The following is a 16,826-nucleotide window of genomic DNA, read 5'->3' on the forward strand; positions in this document are numbered from 1 at the left end:
TCCCTTCGTCTCTTTGAAGACTAGCTTCCCCTTTTTTCTTTCGTGTGATGTCGTTTTCTCTCTGTAGATGTCAAAAAAATTGTTTTACAGCCAGTCTCAGCCCCGCCCATTTGCAAAAAAAAAAAAAACGGTTGTGTTATTTGCAGAATCCGTGACGAAACCCGTCGGACGGCGCGCCTCTGTGATAATATATAACTTCTATAGAAAAATAAGAATTTAACGACTCGGGTCTGAATGAAACACGATGATGAAGAAACAGTTTCATCGCATGAAGCAGCTGGCGGCCCCGGGGAAGTAAGTCCTCAATTTTGAACTACCTGTTTTTACTCTCTCTGTAGTAATAAAGTTCATTCGCGATAGCGAAAGCTCGGGGCTTCCTTTTGACACCGATTTGCTTTAACTTTTTTTAAAAAGCTTATTAACAATGAAGTTAATCTATGTTACATTTTAAAAATTTACCGTTGTATTTTTGCGCTTTTATTCTATGCTTTACCAGACCTCTCTGTGCTTTACAATGCTTCCCTATGCTTTACCAGACCTCTCTGTGTTTTACAGTGCTTCCCTATGCTTTACCAGACCTCTCTGTGTTTTACAATGCTTCCCTATGCTTTACCAGACCTCTCTGTGCTTTACAATGCTTCCCTATGCTTTACCAGACCTCTCTGTGCTTTACAATGCTTCCCTATGCTTTGCCAGACCTCTCTGTGCTTTACAATGCTTCCCTATGCTTTACCAGACCTCTCTGTGCTTTACAATGCTTCCCTATGCTTTACCAGACCTCTCTGTGCTTTACAATGCTTCCCTATGCTTTACCAGACCTCTCTGTGCTTTACAATGCTTCCCTATGCTTTACCAGACCTCTCTGTGCTTTACAATGCTTCCCTATGCTTTACCAGACCTCTCTGTGCTTTACAATGCTTCCCTATGCTTTACCAGACCTCTCTGTGCTTTACAATGCTTCCCTATGCTTTACCAGACCTCTCTGTGCTTTACAATGCTTCCCTATGCTTTACCAGACCTCTCTGTGCTTTACAATGCTTCCCTATGTTTTACCAGACCTCTCTGTGCTTTACAATGCTTCCCTATGCTTTACCACACCTCTCTGTGCTTTACAATGCTTCCCTATGCTTTACCAGACCTCTCTGTGCTTTACAATGCTTCCCTATGCTTTACCAGACCTCTCTGTGCTTTACAATGCTTCCCTATGCTTTACCAGACCTCTCTGTGCTTTACAATGCTTCCCTATGCTTTACCAGACCTCTCTGTGCTTTACAATGCTTCCCTATGTTTTACCAGACCTCTCTGTGCTTTACAATGCTTCCCTATGCTTTACCACACCTCTCTGTGCTTTACAATGCTTCCCTATGCTTTACCAGACCTCTCTGTGCTTTACAATGCTTCCCTATGCTTTACCAGACCTCTCTGTGCTTTACAATGCTTCCCTATGCTTTAACTTTCACTGTGGTTGATTACACTGTGCTGTGCTTTTGGGACACTTTTAAAAGGTTAGTTTACCCTGGTTCTTTCAGTTTCACACCTGGGTCTACGCTTACAAAATGCAGCGAACTTCAAACAGAGCTTTGCATTTTAGACCAGGCTCAAAGCATGCATGTTGTATAAGCTGAAGTTGCAGTTTTGCAGAGATCGTTTGTTAAATCGACAATGAGATTGTGTGTGTGTGTGTGTGTGTGTGTGTGTGTGTGTGTGTGTGTGTGTGTGTGTGTGTGTGTGTGTGGGTGGGTGGGTGGGTAGGTGGGGGGGGGGGAGAATTGTTCTTTATCAAATTCTTCAATGCCTGTGCTTACTTCTAAAAGCTAACCATCTTTAAAATCCATTCTCTCACCTCTTATTAGCTTTATTAACAGTATCGCTGGTCCCTCCCTTTAATGGAGCGCTGACCATCTTTAAAATCCATTCTCTCACCTCTTATTAGCTTTATTAACAGTATCGCTGGTCCCTCCCTTTACAGGAGCGCTGACCATCTTTAAAATCCATTCTCTCACCTCTTATTAGCTTTATTAACAGTATCGCTGGCCCCTCCCTTTAAAGGAGCGCTGACCATCTTTAAAATCCATTCTCTCACCTCTTATTAGCTTTATTAACAGTATCGCTGGTCCCTCCCTTTACAGGAGCGCTGACCATCTTTAAAATCCATTCTCTCGCCTCTTATTAGCTTTATTAACAGGCTCTCTGGCTAGCTCTGGTTTTGAACACACAGCCGTGGCGATGGGGGATAGATGTCACTGACAGGCTGGCTAACGTTGCAAATAGAAATCTCTTTCAACAGCAAGTTAAAAAGCGGCCTGCGTTTTTAAGCTGTTTCATCTCAGCATCTGTAGACCTTTCGTTTCCTCTTGCTGCTCTGAAAACCACAGCAGGCTGCTAATTTCGGAGCTGCTGGGTTAAAAGCTAGTCTGGTCTTTGCCGTGCACACACAGCGTGCATTCCCCTGTGTGCACAAACTAACCAGGCCAGCAAATATCACGCCCCAGCCAAACACAATGGCAGAGAGGCACAACAATGGATCTGTATTACTCTGACATTGGAGCTGCCCTATCCTTGCGCTAACGTTCCCTCTCTGTTCTGCGGTCGCTAATCCTGGTGTTGCGGAGAAAGTGACCAGGAATAATCTGGGGCTGTGCTCAGAGATAGCTGACCCCACTCCTCTCTGAGCTCCTGGAGAGAGAGAGAGAGAGAGAGGGGGGGGGGGGGGGGAAAGAGAGAGAGAGGGGGAGGGGGGAGAGAGGGAGAGAGGGGGAGAGAGAGAGGGAGAGGGGGGGAGGGGGGGAGAGGGGGAGAGGGAGAGGGAGAGGGAAAGAGAGAGAGAGGGGGAGGGGAGAGAGAGGGGGAGGGGGAGAGGGGGAGAGGGGGAGGGAGAGGGGGAGGGGGAGAGAGGGGGAGAGGGAGGGAGGGGGGGAGAGAGAGGGAGAGAGAGAGGGAGAAAGCACAGAATGGGACCACAAGAGCAGACAGACAGACAGACAGCGGCACTGCAATGGTTCTGTATTACACTGAGGGGCAATGGTAGCACAAGTATAGGGCAGCTACAATGGGGTGAGGCTGGTAGAATGGGACCACAGTGTGCTAACTATACCCTCAATGATCTTCAATGGCAGACAGACAGACAGTGGTGTAACTAATGCAATGAATCTATATTAATATCCTTTTTTTTTTTAACAGGGCACAAGATGCGACAGATCTCCTTAGTGAAGATTTGGTACAGGTAATAATAGTAATTAATTATACAATTCATAAATCCTCCACAATTTAGATTAAGCCCAATATAGTACATCGTTCTTTTCTAAGCTGTTCTGCACATGGTGACATCATCACAAGGATAAGATGCAGTGGAGTTGTGACGGATCCTTGCCTCTGATTGGTTGATTATCTCGCATGCGGTTTTAGAAACCAAGCTCAGTGTTGCTAGGCGATGACGACATTCCGTTCTGCCGTTCTATACCCCTCCCCTGTCTTTTTTTATTGGCTGCAGGTGGAGCAGAGGGTGGAGCCGGCGAAGAAAGCCGCCCAGATCGTTCACAAGAAGCTGATTGGCTGCCTACAAGGACAGCAAGGATTGGACACTGAGAAACGCATGGTAGGGGTGTGTCTGTGTGTCTGTGTGTGTGTGGATCAGAGTGTGTGTCTGTGTCTGTGTGTCTGTCTGTCTATCTGTGTGTCTGTGTCTGTGTGTGTCTGTCTGTCTCTGTGTCTGTCTGTGTGTGTGTCTGTCTGTCTATCTGTGTGTCTGTCTGTGCGTGTCTGTCTGTCTCTGTCTGTGTGTGTCAGTCTGTGTGTGTGTGTGTTTCTGTGTGTCTGTGTCTGCCTGTTTCTCTGTCTGCCTGTCTTTTTGTCTGTCTGTGTGTGTGTCTGTGTGTGTGTGTGTTTCTGTGTGTCTGTGTCTGTCTGTCTGTCTGCTTGTCTCTGTGTGTGTCTGTCTGTGTGTGTGTGTCTGTGTCTGTCTGTCTGTCTGCTTGTCTGTGTGTGTGTGTGTGTGTGTCTGTGTGTGTGTGTGTGTGTGTGTGTGTGTGTGTGTGTGATAATGAAATTGAGAATAATGATCTGCAAGTTTCACTCATCTTTTGACTATCTTACCTAACATAACAGTAGGTATTAATACTAGATTTAAAACTAAACTACATTAAAACTGTAAATAACGATATACAAATATAATATTATATATGGCTAACCACATTAATTACAGCTCAGCCTATAGGAATATGTCTCTGTGTGTGCAGGGGGGAGTCACACAGTCAGGGGAGCGCAGGGGTCCCCGAGGGTCTCCCCTGGTAAAGGCACGGCCGCGTGGTGTGCAGGGGGGGAGTCACACAGTCAGGGGAGCGCAGGGGTCCCCGAGGGTCTCCCCTGGTAAAGGCACGGCCGCGTGGTGTGCAGGGGGGGAGTCACACAGTCAGGGGAGTGCAGGGGTCCCCGAGGGTCCCCTTGTAAAGGCACGGCCTTATCGTCTCTTCTATTTTTTTTTTCTGTGACAGAAAAAGCTGCCCCTGCTGTCCCTGTCTGTTAGCATGGCTGAAAGCTGCAAGGATTTTGATGGGGATTCCAGCATTCGGTAAGTAACTCTAATGATCTTCAATGGCAGACAGACAGACAGCGGCACTGCAATGGCTCTGTATTACACTGAGGGGCAATGGTAGCACAAGTATAGGGCAGCTACAATGGGGTGAGGCTGGTAGAATGGGACCACAGTGTGCTCACTATACCCTCAATGATCTTCAATGGCAGACAGACAGACAGCGGCACTGCAATGGCTCTGTATTACACTGAGGGGCAATGGTAGCACAAGTATAGGCAGCTACAATGGGGTGAGGCTGGTAGAATGGGACCACAGTGTGCTAACTATACCCTCAATGATCTTCAATGGCAGACAGACAGACAGCGGCACTGCAATGGCTCTGTATTACACTGAGGGGCAATGGTAGCACAAGTATAGGGCAGCTACAATGGGGTGAGGCTGGTAGAATGGGACCACAGTGTGCTAACTATACCCTCAATGATCTTCAATGGCAGACAGACAGACAGCGGCACTGCAATGGTTCTGTATTACACTGAGGGGCAATGGTAGCACAAGTATAGGGCAGCTACAATGGGGTGAGGCTGGTAGAATGGGACCACAGTGTGCTCACTATACCCTCAATGATCTTCAATGGCAGACAGACAGACAGTGGCACTGCAGTGGCTCTGTGTCACACTGAGGGGTGATTTCTATTTGCAGGAGGGTTCTTGAAATGTGCTGCTACATTGAGAAGACGCTGGCGAAGGCGTTGGCTGATTTTGAGGTTCAGGTTGAGAAGGAAGTTCTGGAGCCTTTGAACAAACTGAGTGAGGTGAGACCAGCTTAGAATCAACTCAAAGACCAACGAAAGAGAATTCGAAATCTCATGAGATTCTCTCGTGCACATAATACTGAACTTTTAACATAAAAAAAACTACAAAATGATATTGCTAAAAAAAAAGTCTACACCGGAAGCCATAATCGCAGTCCAGTGGTATTTCATGTTAGATTTCTGAAATGTCACATTTTTTTTCAATGTCAGTTTTTTTTTTCAATGTCAGTTTTTCTGTTCAGTATCTGGAAAACTACAAAGCGCTGGGTGTGGAATTCAATATGTTAACAAGGGAACATTATTCAGCAGCTTTCATTGGACTCTATGAAGCTGAGGGAGTTCATTCTATATAGAGGGTGTGGAATTCAATATGTTAACAAGGGAACATTATTCAGCAGCTTTCATTGGACTCTATGAAGCTGAGGGAGTTCATTCTATATAGAGGGGGTGGAATTCAATATGTTAACAAGGGAACATTATTCAGCAGCTTTCATTGGACTCTATGAAGCTGAGTGAGTTCATTCTATATAGAGGGGGTGGAATTCAATATGTTAACAAGGGAACATTATTCAGCAGCTTTCATTGGACTCTATGAAGCTGAGTCAGTTCATTCTATATAGAGGGGGTGGAATTCAATATGTTAACAAGGGAACATTATTCAGCAGCTTTCATTGGACTCTATGAAGCTGAGGGAGTTCATTCTATATAGAGGGGGTGGAATTCAATATGTTAACAAGGGAACATTATTCAGCAGCTTTCATTGGACTCTATGAAGCTGAGGGAGTTCATTCTATATAGAGGGGGTGGAATTCAATATGTTAACAAGGGAACATTATTCAGCAGCTTTCATTGGACTCTATGAAGCTGAATCAGTTCATTCTATATAGAGGGTGATGCTGCTAAACTCTTGTCCACAGCTGTACATGATGTATCGTAATAGAGGTCTGTATCGCTTGTGATACGAGACCACGGCATAAAGAACTACAGCTCCCAGCATGCCTCACCGTTGCCGCGGGTGCAGAGGCATGCTGGGAGCCGTAGTCATTTTCTCCCCTCTTGTTTTTATTCCAGGACGATCTCCCAGAGATTCTCAGGAATAAGAAGCTTTTCGCTAAACTGACAACAGACTGGATCAGTGCGAAAAACAGGAGCAGCTCAGGGGGGCAGGAGGAGGTGGAGGAGACCTGGAGGAAACTGGAACAGGTCAAAGTGAGTCCAGAAACCAGTGGCTTCTCCCCCGTGGACGCTACTGGGAAAATAATTTCAAAGATGGTCAGCGCTCCTTTAAAGGGAGGGGCCAGCGATACTGTTAATAAAGCTAATAAGAGGTGAGAGAATGGATTTTAAAGATGGTCAGCGCTCCTTTAAAGGGAGGGGCCAGCGATACTGTTAATAAAGCTAATAAGAGGTGAGAGAATGGATTTTAAAGATGGTCAGCGCTCCTTTAAAGGGAGGGGCCAGCGATGCTGTTAATAAAGCTAATAAGAGGTGAGAGAATGGATTTTAAAGATGGTCAGCGCCCCTTTAAAGGGAGGGGCCAGCGATACTGTTAATAAAGCTAATAAGAGGCGAGAGAATGGATTTTAAAGATGGTCAGCGCTCCTTTAAAGGGAGGGACCAGCGATACTGTTAATAAAGCTAATAAGAGGTGAGAGAATGGATTTTAAAGATGGTCAGCGCTCCTTTAAAGAGAGGGACCAGCGATGCTGTTAATAAAGCTAATAAGAGGTGAGAGAATGGATTTTAAAGATGGTCAGCGCTCCTTTAAAGGGAGGGACCAGCGATACTGTTAATAAAGCTAATAAGAGGTGAGAGAATGGATTTTAAAGATGGTCAGCGCTCCTTTAAAGGGAGGGACCAGCGATACTGTTAATAAAGCTAATAAGAGGTGAGAGAATGGATTTTAAAGATGGTCAGCGCTCCTTTAAAGGGAGGAACCAGCGATACTGTTAATAAAGCTAATAAGAGGTGAGAGAATGGATTTTAAAGATGGTCAGCGCTCCTTTAAAGGGAGGGACCAGCGATACTGTTAATAAAGCTAATAAGAGGTGAGAGAATGGATTTTAAAGATGGTCAGCGCTCCTTTAAAGGGAGGGACCAGCGATACTGTTAATAAAGCTAATAAGAGGTGAGAGAATGGGATAAGCGGTTCAAGAGATATATGTGGAACAAAGTGTGAAATATTTGCGTTTTGATATAATGGTTTCAAACAGGAACTATCTGTGTGTGTGTATCTGTTTCCCTCAGGACATCTATTCGGCGGATCTGTACCATTTTGCAACGAAAGAAGACGATTACGCCAACTATTTCATCAGAGTGAGTTTCTTATATTTAAAATAAATTTGCCATTTACTAGCCCACAGTTTCTTTCAGAGGAGGCAAAAACTGCAGTTGAACGCCCTCTAGTGGTCATGTCCAGGAATGGAAATCAGACTCCCGCTGCACAGCAGTGTGATCCAGTCCTGGTTTCACTAGGAGTTTAATAATAAGACACACCTGAGCTTGTTAGCTAGACACACTGGGGGCTGATCAAGCTGGTAGCAGTAAAACCTGGACTGGATCACACTGCTGTGCAATAGGAGTCTGATTCCCAGCCCTGATCTCTCTGTCTAAATATCCCACAGTTCCCAGCAATATCCTGTAGCTCTCTTCACTATAAAATCAGCTACAAACCTCCTTCAACCAAAGTCTATCTACAGGGCTGGGAATCAGACTCCCGCTGCACAGCAGTGTGGTCCAGTCCTGGTTTCACTAGGAGTTTAATAATAAGACACACCTGAGCTTGTTAGCTAGACACACTGGGGGCTGATCAAGCTGGTAGCAGTAAAACCTGGACTGGATCACACTGCTGTGCAATAAGAGTCTGATTCCCATCCCTGATCTCTCTGTCTAAATATACCCTTTTTAATAGTTTCTCCAAATTTGTGTTCTTTAGTTGCTGGAGCTCCAAGCGCAATATCACAAGAAGTCCTTTGAAATCCTAGACCCCATGATAACCGAACTGAAGGAAAACAGCAACATTACAAGTAAGTCTGGGTTTTTATTTTTAATCCAAAGCGACTTCTAGAGACTAGGGGGGGAAACTCTGCATCATCAACAACTGCTGCTGCTGCTGCAGAGTCACTTCCAATAGGAGCTCGTTTGTTTGACGTCTCATCCGAAGGACGGAGCACAAGGAGGTGTAGCGACTCGCTCAGGGTCACACACACACACACACACGCACACACACACACACACACACACACACACACACACAGGGAGTCGGTGGCTGAGGTGGGATTTGAATTGCCATTGAATTTACACTGAAGACGCTGTGAGAGACTTCTAGTGGAAACGTTTGCCATTGAATTTACACTGAAGACGCTGAGAAAGACTTCTAGTGGAAACGTTTGCCATTGAATTTACACTGAAGACGCTGAGAGACTTCTAGTGGAAACGTTTGCCATTGAATTTACACTGAAGACGCTGAGAGAGACTTCTAGTGGAAACGTTTGCCATTGAATTTACACTGAAGACGCTGAGAAAGACTTCTAGTGGAAACGTTTGCCATTGAATTTACACTGAAGACGCTGAGAAAGACTTCTAGTGGAAACGTTTGCCGTTGAATTTACACTGAAGACGCTGTGAGAGACTTCTAGTGGAAACGTTTGCCATTGAATTTACACTGAAGACGCTGAGAGAGACTTCTAGTGGAAACGTTTGCCATTGAATTTACACTGAAGACGCTGAGAAAGACTTCTAGTCGCTGAACTTATGAAATCTCTTTCAGTCTTGACTTTAGTGCTATTGAGTGTTTTAATAGTTGTGGATTACCTCCCCCCCCCATATAAAACAACGAAAAATACATTTTCAACGAAAACTATAATTGTGCTTGTTTTCACTATCTCCCACATCAAAGCGTTATCCTGATACACAGACGGGGTTATAACGCACATGACTTCTCTCTGCCTTGTTTGCTCCCTAACAGCCTCCCAGGTGAGCAGCCCCTCTCTGGGCGTCTATGGAGTCTCTCTGGCCACACACTTGAGAACCAGCTCCAGAGAGATCGCCCTCCCCATTGAAGAGTGTGTGAAGATGCTGCTGGTGAAGGGTATGAGAGAGGAGGTGAGGGCATGCAAGCCACTGCAATGGGCAGGGCTGGGAATCAGACTCCCGCTGCACAGCAGTGTGATCCAGTCCTGGTTTCACTGGGAGTTTAATAATCAGACACACCTGAGCTTGTTAGCTAGACACACTGGGGGCTGATCAAGCTGGTAGCAGTAAAACCTGGAATGGATCACACTGCTGTGCAATAGGAGTCTGATTATAAAAAGGGCTGGATCGCATCAATTACAGGGTCTAGCGCTATATATTATAAAGACATTTCAGAGGGCTGGATTGCATCAATATCAGGGTCTAGCGCTGTATATTATAAAGACATTTCACAGGGCTGGATCGCATCAATATCAGGGTCTAGCGCTGTATATTATAAAGACATTTCAGAGGGCTGGATCGCATCAATATCAGGGTCTAGCGCTATATATTATAAAGACATTTCAGAGGGCCAGATCACATCAATATCAGGGTCTAGTGCTGTATCTTATAAAGACATTTCAGAGGGCTGTATCACATCAATATCAGGGTCTAGCGCTGTATATTATAAAGACATTTCAGAGGGCTGGATCGCATCAATATCAGGGTCTAGCGCTGTATATTATAAAGACATTTCAGAGGGCTGGAACGCATCAATATCAGGGTCTAGCGCTGTATATTATAAAGACATTTCAGAGGGCTGGATCGCATCAATATCAGGGTCTAGCGCTGTATATTATAAAGACATTTCAGAGGGCCAGATCACATCAATATCAGGGTCTAGCGCTGTATATTATAAAGACATTTCAGAGGGCTGGATCGCATCAATAACAGGGTCTAGCGCTGTATATTATAAAGACATTTCAGAGGGCCAGATCACATCAATATCAGGGTCTAGTGCTGTATCTTATAAAGACATTTCAGAGGGCTGTATCACATCAATATCAGGGTCTAGCGCTGTATATTATAAAGACATTTCAGAGGGCTGGATCGCATCAATATCAGGGTCTAGTGCTGTATATTATAAAGACATTTCAGAGGGCTGGATCGCATCAATATCAGGGTCTAGCGCTGTATATTATAAAGACATTTCAGAGGGCTGGATCGCATCAATATCAGGGTCTAGTGCTGTATATTATAAAGACATTTCAGAGGGCTGGATCGCATCAATATCAGGGTCTAGCGCTGTATATTATAAAGACATTTCAGAGGGCTGGATCGCATCAATATCAGGGTCTAGCGCTGTATATTATAAAGACATTTCAGAGGGCTGGATCGCATCAATATCAGGGTCTAGCGCTGTATATTATAAAGACATTTCAGAGGGCTGGAACGCATCAATATCAGGGTCTAGTGCTGTATATTATAAAGACATTTCAGAGGGCTGGATCGCATCAATATCAGGGTCTAGTGCTGTATCTTATAAAGACATTTCAGAGGGCTGTATCACATCAATATCAGGGTCTAGCGCTATATATTATAAAGACATTTCAGAGAGTGCTGTATTGTATTGAATTGTATTGTGTGTTTCAGGGTCTCTTCAGACTGGCAGCTGCAGCCTCTGTTGTGAAGAAGCTGAAAGCGGGGCTGGACTGTGGAAACATCGACCCCACGGAGTTCTACTCCGACCCCCACGCTGTGGCAGGTGAGACGCGACCACCAGAGACTGGCTTTACCAGACCCCTCTGTGCTTTACAGTGCTTCCCTATGCTTTAGCAGACCTCTCTGTGCTTCACAATGCTTCCCTATGCTTTACCAGACCTCTCTGTGCTTTACAGTGCTTCCCTATGCTTTAGCAGACCTCTCTATGCTTCACAATGCTTCCCTATGCTTTACCACACCTCTCTGTGCTTTACAATGCTTCCCTATGCTTTACCACACCTCTCTGTGCTTTACAATGCTCCCCTATGCTTTACCAGACCTCTCTGTGCTTTACAATGCTTCCCTGTGCTTTACCAGACCTCTCTATGCTTTACAATGCTTCCCTATGCTTTAGCAGACCTCTCTGTGCTTCACAATGCTTCCCTATGCTTTACCAGACCTCTCTGTGCTTTACAGTGCTTCCCTATGCTTTAGCAGACCTCTCTGTGCTTCACAATGCTTCCCTATGCTTTACCAGACCTCTCTGTGCTTCACAATGCTTCCCTATGCTTTACCACACCTCTCTGTGCTTTACAATGCTTCCCTATGCTTTACCAGACCTCCCTGTGCTTTACAATGCTTCCCTATGCTTTACCAGAACTCTCTGTGCTTTACAATGCTTCCCTATGCTTTACCAGACCTCTCTGTGCTTTACAATGCTTCCCTGTGCTTTAGCAGACCTCTCTGTGCTTCACAATGCTTCCCTATGCTTTACCAGACCTCTCTGTGCTTTACAGTGCTTCCCTATGCTTTACCAGACCTCTCTGTGCTTTACAATGCTTCCCTATGCTTTACCAGACCTCTCTGTGCTTTACAATGCTTCCCTATGCTTTACCAGACCTCTCTGTGCTTTACAATGCTTCCCTATGCTTTACCAGACCTCCCTATGCTTTAGCTTTCACTGTGCTGTATTACATTTTGCTGTGCTTTTCTATGGGACACTTCTATAGGGAGATCCATTTAGATCCATTATGAGTTTAATTCAAATCAATCTGGTTTTTTTTTATATTTCTTTGACAGGTGCTTTAAAGTCTTACCTGAGAGAGATGCCACAGCCTATGATGACCTTTGAACTCTACAATGATTGGTTTAAAGCAGCCAGGTAAGGAGGCTGGTAGAATGGGACCACAGTGTGCTCACTATACCCTCAATGATCTTCAATGGCAGACAGACAGACAGCGGCACTGCAATGGTTCTGTATTACACTGAGGGGCAATGATAGCACAAGTATAGGGCAGCTACAATGGGGTGAGGCTGGTAGAATGGGACCACAGTGTGCTAACTATACCCTCAATGATCTTCAATGGCAGACAGACAGACAGCGGCACTGCAATGGCTCTGTATTACACTGAGGAGGGCAATGGTAGCACAAGTATAGGGCAGCTACAATGGGGTGAGGCTGGTAGAATGGGACCACAGTGTGCTAACTATACCCTCAATGATCTTCAATGGCAGACAGACAGACAGCGGCACTGCAATGGCTCTGTATTACACTGAGGGGCAATGGTAGCACAAGTATAGGGCAGCTACAATGGGGTGAGGCTGGTAGAATGGGACCACAGTGTGCTAACTATACCCTCAATGATCTTCAATGGCAGACAGGCAGACAGCGGCACTGGAATGGTTCTGTATTACACTGAGGGGCAATGGTAGCACAAGTATAGGGCAGCTACAATGGGGTGAGGCTGGTAGAATGGGACCACAGTGTGCTAACTATACCCTCAATGATCTTCAATGGCAGACAGACAGACAGCGGCACTGTTTCTGTTTTTTTTTTCCCCTAGTGAAAAAGACCAACAGAAAAAGCTGGAGGGTTTTCAAGAACTGTGTTGCAAACTGCCACGAGAAAACTACAACAATCTTAGGTGAGTACCCAACTTAACCACTAGAGGGCACTCCCTCTCTCCCTCCCCAGCTCCGCTAGAGCCACACTGCTTCCCTCCCAGTCCCTCCTCAGTAATATATTCCTTGTTTTTTTCCAGGTATCTTGTAAAGTTCTTGGCTAAGCTAGCGGAGCTCCAGGAAGTGAATAAAATGTCCCCCAGCAATATCGCCATTGTCTTGGGTCCTAACTTGCTGTGGCCGCAGAACGAAGGGTAAGACTCATTACCGCCCCCTGGTGGCGGAGGGGAGGCAGTGCAGGCGCAGGTCACACGTCACACGTTTCTCCATCTCTCTGTTTGAAGCGCTTCTCCCATTGTCAGGAAACTTGCTCTTAACATTATTCAGCTCGAGTTACTGAGAATATTGGATTCTGGGGATGTAGAGTTGAGTCTGTCTGTCTGTCTCCATTCTCTTACCTCTTACTGGCTTTATTAACAGTATCGCTGGTCCCTCCCTTTAAAGGAGCGCTGACCATCTTTAAAATCCATTCTCTCACCTCTTACTGGCTTTATTAACAGTATCGCTGGTCCCTCCCTTTAAAGGAGCGCTGACCATCTTTAAAATCCATTCTCTCACCTCTTATTAGCTTTATTAACAGTATCGCTGGTCCCTCCCTTTAAAGGAGCGCTGACCATCTTTAAAATCCATTCTCTCACCTCTTATTAGCTTTATTAACAGCATCGCTGGCTCCTCCCTTTAAAGGAGCGCTGACCATCTTTAAAATCCATTCTCTCACCTCTTATTAGCTTTATTAACAGTATCACTGGTCCCTCCCTTCAAAGGAGCGCTGACCGTCTTTAAAATCCAGCTCTGCTCTTGGTGGGTGCCGTGTGTGTGACGGGGGCTTGTGTTTTTGTCTCTGTGTGTCTCTGCAGCGAGACGTTGATGCTGGACATGGCGACAGCGTCCTCGGTGCAGGTGGTGAAGGTCATCGAGCCTCTTGTTCAGTTTGCAGACAGGCTGTTTCCTGGAGGTAAGCAGACTGCAAAAAACACCGCAGGATTTTTTAATGCGTGAAATATTTCAAATCAGCAGCTGGGGATAAAAAAAAGCATTTTTGGACCCCTAAGAAATTTGAATTCAGTTGTGACTGAAGAAACTAGGCAAATCAAAGCGTTTTCTTTCAAAGAAATGAATTAAAAACAAACACAGTATCCCTTGTTTGAGAGCTGACTAGACAGCGTTTGTTTGTTTTTCTGGGCTCTGCTTCCACAGTCAGTTTATCCACACAGATGAACTTACTGGTTTAGTCCAGCGCTTCACTGTTGTGTCTGCTGGTTTGCATTCCCCGCTGTGCTCTCAATCGCTGAACCAGACCCTTAACTGATCTGATCGCTTGCTTAATTCAAACGTTTGTAATTGTTTTCAGCTCTGAAACGGTTGCAGATTTTAGAAGCAACTTGAAATCAGAGCTGAGAACGATTACAAAGGTCTAATTAATTAATCAGTTCGATTCAGGGTCTGGTTCAGCGATTGAGAGCTCAGTTGGGATGAAAACCTGCCGGGGTTGGGATGCGCTGGTTTAGAACACGGGTCTTACTGGTTCGTAGTTTCCCGGTTTCAGCACACGCTCAATCGAGCCCACACGGGGGTCAATCCACTTAACTCAATACCAGAAGTACTTCACACCTGATTTTAACAATTGATCTCGTTTAGGTGAACTGGTAGTTTTTACGCACAGCCAGATTAACAGGAGCTAGTGCCATCTAGTGGACAAACAGAACATTACACTTACTAACCCATTATGAGCTACATTCTTAAACATTCTTAAACTTACATACGTTTTCAATCACTTTACCACTATGATATACACTCAAGAGTTTAACTGATAATTATTGGTTGCAACCCAGCGCTGGGAATCAGACTCCTATCGCACAGCAGCGTGATCCATTCCAGGTTTTACTGCTACCAGCTTGATCAGCCCCCAGTGTGTCTAGCTAACAAGCTCAGGTGTGTCTTATTATTAAACTCCTAGTGAAACCAGGACTGGATCACACTGCTGTGCAGCGGGAGTCTGATTCCCAGCCCTGTAGATAGACTTTGGTTGAAGGAGGTTTGTAGCTGATTTTATAGTGAAGAGAGCTACAGGATATTGCTGGGAACTGTGGGATATTTAGACAGAGAGATCAGGGATGGGAATCAGACTCCTATCGCACAGCAGTGTGATCCAGTCCAGGTTTTACTGCTACCAGCTTGATCAGCCCCCAGTGTGTCTAGCTAACAAGCTCAGGTGTGTCTTATTATTAAACTCCTAGTGAAACCAGGACTGGATCACACTGCTGTGCAGCGGGAGTCTGATTCCCAGCCCTGTAGATAGACTTTGGTTGAAGGAGGTTTGTAGCTGATTTTATAGTGAAGAGAGCTACAGGATATTGCTGGGAACTGTGGGATATTTAGACAGAGAGATCAGGGCTGGGAATCAGACTCCTATTGCACAGCAGCGTGATCCAGTCCAGGTTTTACTGCTACCAGCTTGATCAGCCCCCAGTGTGTCTAGCTAACAAGCTCAGGTGTGTCTTATTATTAAACTCCTAGTGAAACCAGGACTGGACCACACTGCTGTGCAGCGGGAGTCTGATTCCCAGCCCTGTGGTTGCGATTTATAGACTAAACTGTTTTTCGATCCTTACAGACGTCGATTTTGATATCCCGGTCTGCCCCAGCGTCCCTACGGCGGTAGAGAAAGCCCTCCCACCTCCACAGAAGAAGACAGTGGAGGAGCCCACAGTCCAGACAGCGCCCCCTACAGGCAGAGGCTGTACAGCCCCAGACAGGTAACTGAAAAACACAAATGCCTCTTTGTGCTTCACGTCAACCCCATTTGTTCAGGAAAAAAATAAGTTTGTGTGTTTTGTAATAGTGATTATTATTATTATTATTATTATTATTATTATTATTATTATTATTATTATTATTATTATTATTATTATTATTATTTATTTCTTAGCAGATGCCCTTATCCAGGGCGACTTACAGTTGTAAACAAAAATACATTTCAAGAATCACAGTACAAGTAATAATACAATTAAGAGCAAGATAAATACAATGACTTTGGTTCTAGCAAGTACAAGTGTGACAAAATACCATTCAATAACGGAGCAGATAACAGTGTCAGTGATAGTTACATCAGGATATCATTAAATACAGAATACTATAAGATTCAATAACACTTGACAGATTACAGTACTCTAAAGTACAGGACTATCGCTGGTTATTTAGAACAAACATGTCACTGTAATAATGCGAGGAGCTGTTTATGTGATTTTTCAGTGTAATTGTAATCACTGCAGTGTAAGTGTAACTAGTCATGATTGAACACCACGGCACTTGAATCCTCTGTTCTGTCAGCCCCCCGAAGCTCAAGTCCAGCCTACGGGTCAGTACCTCCGCTCCGGTCATCATAAAGTCCGGTTCTGTGGCACGACGGACCAGCCTCTGGGACAATATGAACCAGAACCAGAACCAGAATCGAGGAGAAGAGACCCAGGCCGTCCAGACACCAGCCCCCGAAACTCAGCCTCCCCCACACCCCGCCCCCAAAGCTGGGGAGCCCTGCAAAGGTGAGAGGCTTTGTCAGTGCTCTACAGCTGTAGCCAATAGCTTTGCGTCTCCCTGTAAGATGAACTTGCTGGCTAGGACTACGGCTCCCAGCATGCCTCTGCATCCGCAGCAATGGTGAGGCATGCTGGGAGCTGTAGTTCTTTATGCTGTGGTCTCGTATCACAAGCGATACAGACCTCTATTACGATACATCATGTACAGCTGTGGACAAAAGTTTAGCAGCATCACCCTCTATGTAGAATGAACTGATTCAGCTTCATAAAGTGGAATGATGTGACTCCAGGTCTCTTGTTTCCGGGGGACCCTGTTTTGATGTGACTCCAGGTC

General features: G+C 45.2%; 1 protein-coding gene across 2 annotated transcripts in view; it reads left to right on the forward strand.

Annotated features, from left to right (window-relative positions):
* LOC117432707 (SH3 domain-binding protein 1) overlaps positions 1-16,826 on the forward strand; it is a 24,002-nt gene continuing 7,176 nt past the window's right edge. Inside the window, exons 1-16 of one of the 2 annotated variants that reach the window (XM_059016123.1) lie at positions 1-294; positions 3,181-3,223; positions 3,491-3,595; positions 4,491-4,567; positions 5,231-5,342; positions 6,414-6,551; positions 7,590-7,658; positions 8,278-8,368; positions 9,310-9,446; positions 10,947-11,058; positions 12,075-12,156; positions 12,839-12,919; positions 13,037-13,150; positions 13,814-13,911; positions 15,571-15,712; positions 16,287-16,498. In XM_059016123.1, coding sequence (XP_058872106.1) covers positions 245-294; positions 3,181-3,223; positions 3,491-3,595; positions 4,491-4,567; positions 5,231-5,342; positions 6,414-6,551; positions 7,590-7,658; positions 8,278-8,368; positions 9,310-9,446; positions 10,947-11,058; positions 12,075-12,156; positions 12,839-12,919; positions 13,037-13,150; positions 13,814-13,911; positions 15,571-15,712; positions 16,287-16,498 — 1,663 coding nt within the window. In that variant the 5' untranslated portion in view covers positions 1-244. The remainder of the gene's footprint in view (positions 295-3,180; positions 3,224-3,490; positions 3,596-4,490; positions 4,568-5,230; positions 5,343-6,413; positions 6,552-7,589; positions 7,659-8,277; positions 8,369-9,309; positions 9,447-10,946; positions 11,059-12,074; positions 12,157-12,838; positions 12,920-13,036; positions 13,151-13,813; positions 13,912-15,570; positions 15,713-16,286; positions 16,499-16,826) is intronic. The other variant, XM_059016122.1, reaches the window with a different exon arrangement.

This window comes from Acipenser ruthenus, chromosome 52 (assembly GCF_902713425.1).
Source record: "Acipenser ruthenus chromosome 52, fAciRut3.2 maternal haplotype, whole genome shotgun sequence".
NCBI classification, from domain to species: domain Eukaryota; kingdom Metazoa; phylum Chordata; class Actinopteri; order Acipenseriformes; family Acipenseridae; genus Acipenser; species Acipenser ruthenus.